Raw genomic sequence first — 14,722 nt, 5'->3', positions numbered from 1 at the left:
ATGTATCATTTTATCTACTGTTTTCCTAGACCCAGGGCCTAGAGCACAGTAGTCCAATAAATACTATCTTTTATCATTAAAAGAAGGAAAAAAAAATAGCTTTAAGAGATTTGTTAATGTCTCAAACACTCCAAAATGCATTGGACAATTTTAAGGTCTTTAGGAGTGGGAGATTGAGCCATTATACCTAAAAAGCAGGAGAATATTAAGATCTTGAGTTACACTGGTACAAATTTTTTATTACAGAAACAGTGAAAGAAACTTTTTTTGAGCCTTCCAGATCCATTTAATTATCAGTCACTCAACAATCATTTTTTGTGTGCTACCATGTGCCAAACAGGATTTAAGGAACTGGCAAAACAGGAGTGTCCTAAAGCCCCCAAACTGGGATCTTTCACTTTAGACTGAGTTATGAAAATGTAGCTATTATGAGTCACATTCTTAATGCAGTTAATGCCTGTTGTTCAGACAGAATCATTTGGAGGTGAAATGTGAGTTACTGAGCTAATTCCTTCTGTAATTCTTTGGCTCAGTTTTAGGGACATATGTAACATCTTTTGGGGTAATATAAATATTTAAATACAAAGTTATAGAAAATAACAGAAAGAAATCTATATTTAACCAAAGGTTATTAACCCCCAGTTATAATTTAGGGTGGATTGTGGGAGAGATACCTGGGGCATTGCTAGTGTTAATAAGAAATTCCTAATTTGGTGCAAAAACAAGAATGTGTAGTATTTATTTCAGATCATTTTCTTCGATTTTACCAGTCTTTGTTTCATTTGCCAGAATCAGACTGTGGGAATTCTGTTATTCCAGTTTAAGATAATAAAATTCAAGTAGGGTTAAACTAGATGCTGATTTAATTGGAGAGTATTTGTGGGCCAGAGGTGTAGTCAGATTGAAGCCAGGAGCATTGTGGAAGAGTTCAAGTAGATATTTAAGAAATGATGCCACACACTGTTGATTGTTTTTCCATGAACTTCAGTATTTCAAAGCACATTATTCTAGTTTTAATCTCCTTTTTGAACTTGGACTTCCTAGAATTTTAGATTCACTTAAGCAGAATATTTTTCAGATGTATTTTTATCCATTGTTCTGTTTCCCAGGGAATTATTTCAGTAAAAGAAATGCTAAAAAATAATTTTAAATAACATTTTGGACTATGTTGAAAATAGTCTATATACATCAGTTGTTAAGAATTTTTGTTCTCTTCCCTTAGCAGATATTTTTCTTGGTTGGTAAAATTTCCTGCTATCTGTTGCTTAGTTTTGTTTGTTTTTTCCCTTTCCCTGTCTTCTCCATCTCTATAGAATTTAAGCTTCTTTTTTTTTCTTCTTATAAATTAGATTCTTGTGGCAGTAACCTTTTCGTTGGTGTAAGAACATTTCCCAGTCCCTCCATATGACCCTCTCCTCCCCTAAGGAAGCAGAGTTGGTAGTTGTATAAAAGTTTGTGTTGTATGTGTTTTTTAAAAAGTCATGATTTTTAGATTCTGATGGAGCATGTGATCATGTTAAGTGATAATTAAACAAGTATTTTTCAATTCTCTTTTTCCTTTTTATTCTTTATAATAAAGCTTTATACATCTTTTTTTCCCTGTTTATTCACAAAAGAAAGATGGTGGGAGAAGCTGTGGAAGATTCCTGAATGCATAAGGGGATGGGATGAACAGCTGAAACACCACGTTCCTAGCCAACTCACTTTCCAAGGTGGTGTGACTAAATCTGATCAGCTTTTCTAGAGCTGAGTGTTCCTAGTCACATTTACTATTCACTTAGTGCTTTAAAGATATCTATTGTAATCTGTGATACTCTGAACAGGTGTTCAAAATTGATCTTGTAAGAAAGCTGGCTAAGCTCTTTGCATGCCTTTGCACTGCTTGCATCTTGGACTGTGGGCCAAATTATGCTTTAAAAGAAGTTTGAAAATCAAAGTATCTCAGCTGTCATATGTATGGGTTAAAAAAGATGGAAGCATTAGAAGAATGTGAATTTTTTCATTTGGGCCAGCCTAATCAGTTTACTTAGAATGCGTAATGTAGGCAATAAGTTAACGTAGAATTGAAAATTTTAAAAAATTTACAAATGGTTTGTTTTTATATTTACCCATCTTAAGTATGTCAGAAAGTCTGAATTAAGTACTTCAGCCATGATCATGAATGCCTTTATATTATGTGATGCTTTGTTAAAGTCTTCCTTTCTTTCTCTTTGTCCAAGAAATGTAAGCTCACAGCTGAGGCTATGACATCTTGGAAAAACTAGTGATCAAGAATAACCAGATAAACATGATGGGCATAAGGGTTTTGACCCAAAGATCTCTCAGTGACATCTTTGTTATTAACTATTAGGAATATAATATTGAATGAATATAATATAATATAATACTGAATGAATATTCAGTAGTGCCTTCTGTCTTTGTGTCTACTGTTGTAATTTGAGAGTCAACTGAATTCTCTATGATCCAGCTTTTAAAAGTATTGTCTAACCTAAGTCAGCAGCTTTGCTGTGGCATGGATACCCTGTCTTCTGAAGAAGTGTTTTGCTTTTTCGAAGCATGAATGTTTGTGGTTTTTGGAGCTCTTTGTATCAAATTTATGTTCACATTTTATTCTTACTTGTAGTGCTTTTTTTTTCCTTCTCCCTGGCCTTTGGAAATTATTACTGAGACATCTAATCTGCCTCAGCATATAGTTTATTGATATATGGGACAATATTAAGAAATAATACATTTGAAAAAACTGAAGATGGTTTTTTCCAATGAATATGCTTCTAGTACTTGAGATTTCTTGTGGTTTTTTTTTTTCTATTTGTTGTTCTTTATTGTTCTTTTCATAAAGGAGCAGCACAAGACTAGTGCTTAATATCGGAGATAGCTGTTGTGTCACTTCCTCATGCTGACATATTTACTAGAGGGTAAAATTAATAACCTTCTAGTAAGAGTGGCAGTCGAAGGGAAGGGCTCATCTGACTTCTGGAAGCCTGGGTTAAACTACAGTGCTTTGAACCTTGATTTGGGGCCCATAGGATGGAAATAAAACTAGGGGCTAGTACACTCAGGGAAACTTTTGGTAGTTATTGTCTTTTTTAAATCACAGGAACTGCTTATATACTTCCCCCTGTTCCTTAAACAGTTGAGCTTAAATTACCTCCATTTGAAATTGAAGAGATAGAGGTTTTTTTTTTTTTTTCACTTCTAGAAATAGCATTTATGGCGCTAATAGCAGTGAAACTTAATAGGCTGTGAGAATAATTGTTTTAATGGTATAAAGTATATGGGAGGTTAAAAAAAGAAAAAAGCCAAAACCAGACCCTCAGTGGCACACAATATAGTTAAAAAAAAGTCTTAGATATCACAATTGAAATCTTTGGCTTTATGTTGATAAATTTGAAAATTTAAGTTTTGTTTCTGTTGTGTTGTTGTTATTCTTGGCTGTCTTATGTAAAAAGGCACGTATGGATGGCAATCTAAATCATATTTATCAGGAAAGCTTTCTAAAGTATTTATCTCCATTTTTTTTTAAACAGTATTTTCATCTCAGCCTAGTGACGACGAATCAAGCAGTGACGAAACCAGCCATCAGCCCAGTCCAACCTTTAGACGACGTCGTGCCAGGAAGAAGACTGTGTCTAGTTCAGAGTCTGAAGAAAGGCTACTTGCTGAACAAGAGCCTGAACCCCCTCAGGAGCTATGTAAACGGCAGTTCAGTAGTGGTCTCAATAAATGTGTTATACTTGCTTTGGTGATTGCGATCAGCATGGGATTTGGACATTTCTATGGTAAGTATTTGAAAATTTGTTTTATATAAAGTGATGGTGAAGAGTGAGGCATTCTGGGAGCTGTTTCAGTGTCATCCTTGAAATATATGACATTAGAAAACATACTTGTTTGAGCCTTAGTTTTCTTGTGGAAATTGGGGATAGTGTTGCCTTATAAAGCTGTTTGCGCTTAAATGAAAACAGTATTTAAGAAATGTAAGGGCTGTTCATATATATATATATTATTAGGAGGATTATTTAAGTTCCATTTGTAACTATTTGTTACATTTGACATGAATGTCACAGTAATTGGTGCTCATTTCTACCTTCAGGTTTCATGCAGGCATTATATTTTATGACTCTTATTACTTCTGTGATTCACATGATTTAAGAATTCACTTGTATTATACTTTGCTCAGTGTTATTTACATTGGTTAATTAATCTTATTTACATTGGTTAATTATTTTCTTGATGCAAAGCCTTTGAAACTACCCTGGTGAAAGAGGAAGGGATTCCACGTGGTATTTTTCTTTTGGGAGCCTAACCATTGAATCTTATTTAAGTTGTATATTTGTACAAAGATAAGACTATTTGAGAACTGAACATTTGTACTTTTTGCTTTATTAAAAATTTGAAAAAGTTTAAACAAATGTCTTAGATCTTGCCAACTTCACAACTTGCAGTTTGCCTTATATTAACTACATTTAGGATTTTTGCCTATATAATACACAGTTTAGCTTTCTGAGTAATCTGGTTCCTTCCAGTAGTGTGTTCCTTAAGATTCAAGAATTACATGTACCCTGTATTGATTCATAGAAAAGATGTATTATTCAATATAGTGTAATATGAGAAGAAACTTAGTGAAGATAATCAATTCTTGTTTAAAGTGAGAGAAATATAAATCTGTTTCTTCTTGTCTTTAACTTTATATTAATAAAAAATAAGTATTTAGATGCCTGATGGATGTCTGCTTGAATTTAATACTGGGACCTTTTGATTTGTATCTTCCCTTGAAGTTTGTTATAGTGAGATTTGACTTGAAATATATACTTGTTTATTATCTAGCTAGAGCAAATGTATGAACATTCTTTTGAGCATGGTTTTTTCCCATTGCAGGTAAACGTGGAGGTAACAAAGGAGAAGGTGTAATTTTAATCTTTTTTTATTACTAAAAAAAAATTGGACAGTGATTTAATGTTAATCCACATTGCATTAAATCTCTGCAAAGTGCATGACCTTTAAGTATTTTGTAGAAAGATTAACTTAGGAGTGCTTTTAAAAACTGATAAATTATTGCCCTCTTATTTAAGAATTTTGTTACTTGTAAAATATACTTTATTAATTATATTGAAAATATTTTCCTGTAGTACTTCAGATCAGCTTTTCAGAATAGGAACAACCTTCATAATAATAGGTCTATACATTAATGAGACTGGCTCAGTGAACATAAAAAACTTAATCTGAATGATAAGTTTTTCATGGTTACTTTTAAAGGATATCACGGGTTTTTTTTATTAATTGTGGCACTGATCTCAATACTTTGAGTTCTTTTGAGTTGATGTTAGAGCCAGCTTGAATTTCCCAGGCAGTGTGAAGTCAGTCATTGCATTCCATAATTAGTCATTTGCTTTATAATCATTTATCAAGAACACACTACTAAATCATTCAGAACATTCACCAACCTTGGTGCCATGTAAATTTGGAGTGTCATATCTATGTTGGATGGAAGAGAGAACTATTTGGAAGGGCTGAGGATAGTAAAAGAATACTGTAGGTATTTGGTACTGCTTCTCCTGAAAGTCCTTACAAAATTTTTTGAAAATCACAATTAAGCACTTATCTTGTTCTTTCTTTTACCTGTAGACTCTTCATATTCTAAATTGACAATGAAATTCAATTGATTTGTTTTCCTCATGGAGTTGCTTTAAGTATAGGCTGCCCTGCTTTTCAGCAAATAACATAACGATATAACTAGGTGCTAAGTTATGAAGCACAAATAAGAATCATAGCTCAGACTATGACACTGAGTCAGTCATCCAAGAGGAGGTAGGATTTGAGTTGGGTCTGGACTTCCACACACTCCAATGTGGAAGGAAAGCAGAACATGCTATCGGTGGAGAACCTGATAACCTGAAAGGAAACTTGATAAGTTTGGGAGCACTGAAAAGACTGGCAGGATTGTATAGCCAGGTATAGAACAGATGTTTAGAAATAATGGAATATAAGGTTGGAATATGTGGGATGCAACTATACTGTAAAACATCTTGGAATCTGAGCAGGAGAGTTTGATTTATAGTGACCCGAAGCAGTAATTTTAGAGGAAAAGTGAAAAAGATAGTGTGGGATAGTGTGGGAATAGTCAAGTAGAAGGTTTGGTAATTCAGGTATTTGGTGATCAGGGGCTTGACTGTTTTAGTGAAGGTGGGGATAGAGAGAAGGTTGGTGAAACAAGGAACATGGAATACCAGTGGAAAACATAACTTTGAGCCAGGGATACTTGAGATAGTGGTGGTTTACTTTTTAAATTCCAAGAAGTGTGTTAGCTTCTTTGCTTTAGGTGGTGGGGGGAATTAGAGGGATGCATTTTTTGGTCAGTGATAAAGTTAATAGATGGTGAGCACAGTTTGGTTTACCTGGCGTGCTGCAGTCCATGGGGTTGCAAAGAGATACAACTGAGCAACTGAACTGAACTTTATTTTAGAGTGAATTAGGGCAGGTGCTGAAGTGGTTTTGTTTTGTTTTACTGAAGACACCCCAAAAATTGTGCCCGGCAGGCAGATGGATGTACTGGCTGGAAGCTCTGGTGAGACTGAGACACTTTATCTGTAGAAAAGAAGCCTTACTGCAGTGGTAGAAAAAACCAACAGTGGGTTAATGTGATTAAGGTAGGCAGATTTGTGGACAGAACCAGAAAGCCTTACACCCTGGGTTGTAACACTTTATGGTTTACAGCTGAAGGTGTAGAAGGGAAAAAAAGCTAATGGTGGGATTGATTGATAAGGGGCATGCTGATAGTCATTAAACATATGCTGCGTAATAGTACCACAAACTCAGATCTCAACACATAGTTTTAAGATATTTCCCAGTGGCCAAAGGAATTCATTCTGTTAGCAGTTTTGGGGGGGGGGGGGAAAGCAATTTTCTGTTGCCTTGGAACTATAGATAAATTTATTTTAATATTTCAAAGGATCTGAGATTTTTCGGAATAATAGGGAAACATTTGAATTTTTTTTTTGTATTTCTGTTTTTGTTCTTTTGAGAAGTGAATTCTAACAGAGTATCATAGCTGTTAACTGGTAATAGTTGTCTGTAATTTGGCAAAAGTTTTAGGTGATTTTCAAGATGTATTAAAGAAATAAGTTATTTTTTCAGAAATCAATAAACTATTCATTATTATATTCTTTCACTACAAAATTCTGTGATGTGATGCCACTCAGAGATGTAGTATTATGGTTGCCAGATGCATTTGGCCTTCTTTTTGATTTAGTGTTTTTTCTCATGCATGAAGCATGTAGCAGCATTTGAACAGCATGTCTTGGCAAATTAACAGTTTGATTTTTAGGGTGAAAATATAGAGCATCCTGGTTAATTTATGATTCATGGGGGTAGGGATGGTGATATTCCCATACAGGCCTAACTAGTGCAGAGTTCTTAAAAGATCTGGCTTTGAGAATGGTGGATAATCATAGTTAGCCAGTTGTTTTCCTTGCTATTCTTTTTAGGCTTATGCTATATCATTTAGGCAAAATATAGTGAGAAAAAAATTTTCATTTTTCTTTAGTGACTAGACTGCATGATTTGTTCTTTTCTCTGTTGAAGTGGGGAATGCAACACTTTATGTACCTCAGAGGGCCCTTAAATACAACAAACTTGAGTGCTTTCAATATAATAAGACAGAAACATGACATAAATTATTTTGCTTGATAGAGTAATATGGTCTGGCTTGTTTTAATCAAAAGAATAGTGAACTGCTTAAATATACCTGGTATATGCTAAATATAATAAAAATTATATTAACCTGTTTGGCCTGATTTATAAATTAGCGTCCATCTATTGCCATTTAATGAATGGCACCATAAGATTTTACTTATTCTTTCTTTGTTTATATAATCAGAATTTTTTAAAACTGTGAAATATTTTGTAAAACTGTGGTATTTTGAAGAAAATGATCCTCTCTGGATCAAGCAGTTAAATATATGCAAATTATGTGTTTCATTGTATATTTTAAAATATTGGTAATTGTGACATTTATATATCTTTAATAAAAAAATTTTTATTTTTAGGCACAATTCAGATTCAGAAGCGTCAACAGTTAGTCAAAAAGATACATGAAGATGAATTGAATGATATGAAGGATTATCTTTCCCAGTGTCAACAGGAACAAGAGTCGTTAATAGAATATAAGGTATGTTCTAGTAACAAATTTATAAAATTGTGTCATCCCATAATTATTGTGCTATTCAGATACAAGTACAGTGCAGATTAGTAAATCAATAATAGTATTGGTAATTGTTGACTGAGTACTTACGTGTCCTGGTCAGTGTTGTACCTTACGTATAGCATTTATTGCCACATCCCAGTGAATTAAGCAAGTATTGATACTAATTTTATTTTATAGATAGGAAAGAGATTCAAAAAAGCTAAGTAACTTTCTCAAGTCTGGCAATCAACAAAGCTGAATTTAATTTTGTTTATCTGACTCCAAAGATTTTCTTCCTAATCACTATATTATAGTTAACATTATTTTAATTGATATTATATATAAAACATTATTAGGCGACTTCCCTGGTGGTCCGATGGTTAAGAATCCACCTTACAATGCAAGGAACACCTGTTCGATCCCTGGTCCGAGAAGATGCCACATGTTGCGGGGCAGCTGAGCGCGTGTGCCACAATTGCTGCAGCCTGCATGCCCTCGAGCCTGTGCTCTTCAACAAGAGAAGCCACTGCAATGAGAATCCCAAGCCCCACATTTAAGAGTAGCCCCTACCTGCTGCAACTAGAGAAAGCCCTCATACAGCAGTGAAGACCCAGCATAGCCAAAAATAAATTTTAAAAAACCATTATTATTATTAACATTATTTTTATAGAGCCAAGCAAAACATTTCATTCAGTGAGAGAGAAAGAGGAGAGTTTGTACTTTTTTCTAGGAGCCACCCTTGCTCATGAGGAATAATCGGGCAGTCCTTTTTTCTGGTCTCATGTCAGTTATGAAGACAGAGAAAGCATGCAATGAAAATACCTGAAATTCACCTAGGTCCAACAGGACTCTGCTTTCCATTCTGGGTTTATGAGGATTAGCAAAGTATTTCCTCTCTAGTTCTTGCTTTGGAAGGGTGTTGGGATTATAGTAAACTCAGGGTAGAAAGGTAAACTGTTCCTTTTTCCTTCCATTTACCTAAATTTCCTTCACAATGTATATGCTTCACAATGTAAATTTCCCTTCTTTATGTATATATTCCTTTTATTTTTTTTATATACTCTTTATAGGGTTATGGTTGTATTTCTTTGGAAGACAGAATCCCACTTAATATCTGAATTATATCTTTCAGGGATGGACTACTGAAGTTAATTGTAAATAGTGTAGTTTTCTCTGCCTTGAGCAGTGTGATAGTCAGTCACGTTGGACTCTGCGATCCCATGGACTGTAGGCTGCCAGGTTCCTCTGTCCATGGAATTCTCTAGGCAAGAATACTAGAGCTATGCCCTATTCCAGAAGGGCGTGTCAACCTCTTGAATTATAACCTCCTGAGTTGCCTTGAGCAGAGGATGTTACAGAAAGGAGCAGCCATTTTCTTCTTTACTATGACGGTTTCTGGTTGCATAGAATGATGTTGGCTCTAAGGAGACTCACCCTGTATGGATCTTTACTGAATTAGTTCTTGCAAACCTCTTGTCTCCAGCTGCTAAATGTGGTTTGGAGTTTGAAGATCTTCATGGAAGACCTGTCCAGGATCTGCTTCGCCACTTAATTCAAGATTTTAGAGTTTACTGGATACAGAATATTGTACCCTCTAGTCATCCTGTGGCACTCCCTGTGCTTGTGCATTTAAAGATAATACTGCATTAGTCTGTTCTACTCCATAGTTCACTTAAAAAATTATTGAAGTAAGTTGATTTGCACTATTAGTATCAAGTGTACAGCATAGTTATTCCGTATTTTTTACAGATTATATTCCATTAAAAGTTATTATAACATAGTGGCTATAATTCCCTGTTCTATACAATATATCCTTTATACAGAGCAGTAGTTTGTACCTGTTAATCCTATACCATAATGTGCCCCGCCCTTCTCTTTCCTCACTGGTAACCACTAATTTGTTTTCTATATCTGTGTTTCTGTTTTGCTTTTATATTTGTTTGTATTATTTTTTAGATGCCCCATATAAGTGATACCATACAGTATTTGTCCTTCTCTGACTTACTGCACTTAGCATAGTATTCTCCAGAGTCCACTTCTGTTGGATAAATGAAACGTGTTTTCTCTCACACAGGGAGAGCAGATGAAATGACTGTAAGGAAATTTTGATTTTTAATTTGTTCTTTGAAGATTAATGAGCCAGACAGTGAAATATCCATCTCAGATAGTTAATTTTTAAGTGGAAAATCTTGTCATTAAAAGGACTTTTTTTTTTGTCTCTGTCAGATATTTTTATGGTCTGACTGAAATGGATTAGTCATGGGACTTCCCTGGAAGCCCAGTGGTTAAGACTTCACACTTCCAATGCAGGGGGCACGAGTTTGATCCCTGTTCTGGGAATTAAGATCCTATATGCCACATGGCATGGCCAAAAAAAGAAAGTCTTGGCAATTTCCTTGTGGTCCAGGAGTTAGGACTCAGTGCTTTCACAGCTGTGCACGTGGGTCAAAAAGTGAAAAACAAAACAATGAAGGTGTTTTTTTTTTTTTTTTTTTTTTTAAAGAGGGAACAGTCATAATGTTTGTAGTCAATTTTAAACAAAGTTGAAATATCATTTTGCTGATTTATAAGAGATTTTAACTGACTAGATAGTGTTATAACCATTAATCTGTTTAAGCATAACCATTAATTTGTTTAATTTCTTGCTATTTTGATAAAAGTTTGTTACTAATACATGTATTGACAGAAAAATCAGGCCCTTCAAGGGTACCCAGCACTGCAGCAAAAGTTCTATAAACGTGATTGGACATAATTTCTCTCTCAGAAATGGTGCTGACTTCAGAGTTATATTGCTAATCTGGTCAGTCTCTTCAGAAACATTGAAATTGGAGAAATTAGTTGTAAGTGTTACCAAGATTTAGTCTGTTCTCTGAACTGTGGGAGAACTTATATGACTTACCTGAACTAAGGTGTTCATTTGCGTAGGACCAAGATCTTTCAAATAATACCAAGATTATTGAAATTTTTTTCCTTCAGAGAGTGCCATGAGTATATAATGGACTTTTGAAGCCTAAAGTCATCTCTCTAACTATAATTTTACTTTTTATAAGATAATCTCCATCACTCAAGGATCAGAGAACCTTTAGTCCTGCCTAAATTCTCTCTAGGAGCCTTCCCAGTACAGATTGTGGAGTCCTGTAGTTAAAAGGTAGAAGGCAGTCTTCTTCCAGCATGCTTTGTTTTTATTTTCATGTAGCTCTTTGCTGTGCATTTTCTTGCATATGAACTTTTTATTTTCCAATTTTCATGTATTTAAAATACTACATAAAGGATAGTCTCTGTGGAAATAGACACTAAACATTTATGGAGTATTTGTTATACCATTAAGATTTAAATTCATCTTTGATATTTTACTTGATATTTTTCTTTCTTATCTTTCAAAAAATTTAGTCATTGAAGGAAAACCTTGCAAGGTGTTGGACCCATACTGAAGCAGAGAAGATGTCCTTTGAAATTCAGAAAAAGAACCTTGATACAGAAAATCAGTATCTAAGAACATCTCTGGAGAAGGAAGAAAAAGCTTTGTCTTCATTACAGGAAGAGTTAAGGAAATTAAGAGAACAGATTAGGATATTAGAAGATAAAGGGACAAGCGCTGAATTAGTTACAGAAAATCAGAAACTTAAGCAGCATTTGGAAGAAGAAAAGCTGAAAACACACAGTTTCCTTAATCAAAGGGAGACTCTGTTGGCAGAAGCAAAGATGCTCAGGAAAGAACTGGAAAGAGAACGACTAATAACCATAGCTTTAAGGGTAGAACTCCAACAGCTAAGCTCCAGTCACTCATATGGCAACTCAGACTCGCCCCGTGTAGTGACTGAGAAAAAGGAAATAGAAATGTTACGGGAAAGACTGACTGAGCTGGAGCGCAAGCTAACCTTTGAGCAACAGCGTTCTGATTTGTGGGAAAGACTGTATGTTGAAGCAAAAGATCAAAATGAGAAACAAGAAACTGATGGAAAAAAGAAAGGGAACAGAGGAAACCACAGAGCTAAAAATAAATCAAAGGAAACATTTTTGGGTTCTGTTAAGGAAACATTTGATGCAATGAAGAATTCTACTAAGGAGTTTGTGAGGCATCATAAAGAAAAAATTAAACAGGCTAAAGAAGCTGTAAAAGAAAATCTGAAAAAATTCTCAGATTCAGTTAAATCCACTTTCAGGCATTTCAAAGATACCACCAAGAATATCTTTGATGAAAAAGGCAATAAAAGATTTGGCGCTACAAAAGAAACCGCAGCTAAAAAACCGACAACATTTAGTGAATATTTCCATCCACAGTATAAGGCACGTACACAAAACCAGAATAGTAGAGGCCCTACTATGCAGAGAGAGGGAAGGAAAGAAAAGCCTCATTTTGAAGAATTTGGAAAAAATACAAATTCACAGAAATGCAGTGCTGAGCGTGACTGTGGTGGAAATTATAATTCTTTCAGAAAGGCTTGTTCTGGTGTATTTGAATGTGCTCAACAGGAATCTATTAACCTTTTTAATGTTAAAATGTTGAATCCTGTAAGGATAGATGAATTTAGACAGTTAATTGAAGGGTATTTATTAGAAAAACTGGATAGTTTTCATCATTGGAAAGAACTTGATCACTTCATCAATAAGTTTTTCCTAAATGGTGTCTTTATACATGATCAGAAGCTCTTCACTGACTTTGTTAATGATGTTAAAGATTATCTTAAAGACATGAAAGAATATCAAGTAGATAATGATGGCGTATTTGAGAAGTTGGATGGATATATATATAGACACTTCTTTGGTCACACCTTTTCCCCTCCATATGGACCCAGGTCGGTTTACATAGCACCATGTTATTATAATAGTTTTTAACATTTGTAGATTGAATAGCATTTTTATAACTTGATAAGTTTTTTAGAATGCTACTACAGTTGACCCTTAAACAACATGGGGGGTTAGTCTGCATATGACCTATGGTCAGCCCTCTGTATCAGCATTTCTGCATCTGAGGATTCAACCAGCCACAGACCATGTAGTACTGAAGTATTTACTATTGAAAGATATCCAGGTATAAATAGACCCAAGCAGTGCAAACCCACATTGTTCAAGGGTCAGCTGTATTTGTTGTAGAAGTACTTTTTGTAAACAAAAGTACTATTTGTAAAAGTATTTTATTGCCTTGGAATTTAGGATAAATTGAAAGATTAAATTTTAAGTTAAAATCTATTACAAACTGAAAATTTCATAAAATCAGTTTGACTTGAGCAAATGGTTTAATTTCTACCTTAAAAAATCTGAGGATATAAAATTCTATTTTAGCCTATTTCATTTTTTTCATTATACTTTATATGAAAAGATAATCACCTTAAGTTATTTCCTTAATCTTTTATTTACTCACTCACTCTGGGAAGCTAGGAGTGAAAAATACAAATTTCACTTTGAAATCAGAGTAACAATTCAAGTGTCCCACTTGCTTTGTCTATTCTACTTACCAACTAAATTATGATATTTAATACATTTATTATAGAATTATTATTGGTAAAGGTAGAGGCATGATCAAGGCGGTAAACTTTGCAAGCCACAAGTTCTCATGCGTGTGCTTTATATATAACCTTTAAAAATAACACTGTATTATCCATTGCTTACCAGCTTTCTCTTGTGTAACACGAAACTCTCCTAATCTTTGAATGTTAGCTTTATTTTTTAACCTTTGAGATAGTTTTCTCTATATAGCTTTTTGAATAAATGAAATGTGTCAATAAAATAATGAGACTGATTTTGGTGTCTTTAGTCATTAAGTACATATCTAGAGCAAAGTACTGTGAGGCTGTCCTGAGGAAAGAAATGAAAAATTCTTGCTGTCAAGGAGCTCAGAAGCTTTTGGAGAATTAGGTCAATACAAGAAATGCAGTGGAGATGTGGAGGCATATTATATGCTGGCCTCAGTCAGCAGATGTTTGGGAAGGCTTCATAATAAGATGGCCTTTGAGCTGAACTTCTTTTTAACTGGTTTTTGAAGAAGTAGTAAAAACTTGCCTGCAGCAGATGGAGTACATTCCACTCAAAGGGAACTTCATTTGCACTGATTTGGAGATGTGAAAACATGCTATGTTAAGGAGACAAGGTAGAGCTGGGGTGTGAACAGAAGACAAGATTCAGATCATGAAGAACTTTTATGCTGGAGGACTTGTTTTATTGCATTTTGGGTCACTGTCAGCAGCCTGAAGGGTTTATTGGAGAGTGAAGCTAGATGCTGAAAAGTGGTTTTTGAAATGATACAGACATGAGCTGATGAGTATCTGAACTAGGGCAGTAGCAGGAATAGAAAGGAGGGGACAGATTTGAATGGTATATAGTAAGTAAAATTGGTGCTATTTCTTATGAAATAGAAGTAGAAAGTAACAATGCCTTTTGAGATTTCTGGGTTGGGTCACTAGTATATAGTTACATATATATGTCTATAGTTACAGGTGTGTGTATATATATATATAACTGTCTAGTTATATATGGACATTAGCTACACTAAGGAATACCAGGGCTTGGGTAAGGGGAATTGAAAATGAGAATTGTGGTTGGTAT

General features: G+C 34.5%; 1 protein-coding gene across 7 annotated transcripts in view; it reads left to right on the top strand.

Annotated features, from left to right (window-relative positions):
• Positions 1-14,722, top strand: part of CCPG1 (cell cycle progression 1) — a 41,778-nt gene that overhangs the window by 25,481 nt on the left and 1,575 nt on the right. For 3 of the 7 annotated variants that reach the window (XM_006074933.4, XM_044925031.2, XM_006074931.4), the window contains exons 6-10: positions 1,617-1,712; positions 3,528-3,779; positions 4,876-4,902; positions 8,043-8,164; positions 11,570-12,975. In XM_006074933.4, the coding sequence (XP_006074995.1) occupies positions 1,617-1,712; positions 3,528-3,779; positions 4,876-4,902; positions 8,043-8,164; positions 11,570-12,975 (1,903 nt within the window). The remainder of the gene's footprint in view (positions 1-1,616; positions 1,713-3,527; positions 3,780-4,875; positions 4,903-8,042; positions 8,165-11,569; positions 12,976-14,722) is intronic. The other 4 variants (XM_006074932.4, XM_006074934.4, XM_006074935.4 and 1 more) reach the window with 4 other exon arrangements.

Source organism: Bubalus bubalis, chromosome 11 (assembly GCF_019923935.1).
Source record: "Bubalus bubalis isolate 160015118507 breed Murrah chromosome 11, NDDB_SH_1, whole genome shotgun sequence".
NCBI classification, from domain to species: Eukaryota; Metazoa; Chordata; class Mammalia; order Artiodactyla; family Bovidae; genus Bubalus; species Bubalus bubalis.
This window is presented reverse-complemented; position numbering and strand designations above follow the sequence as displayed.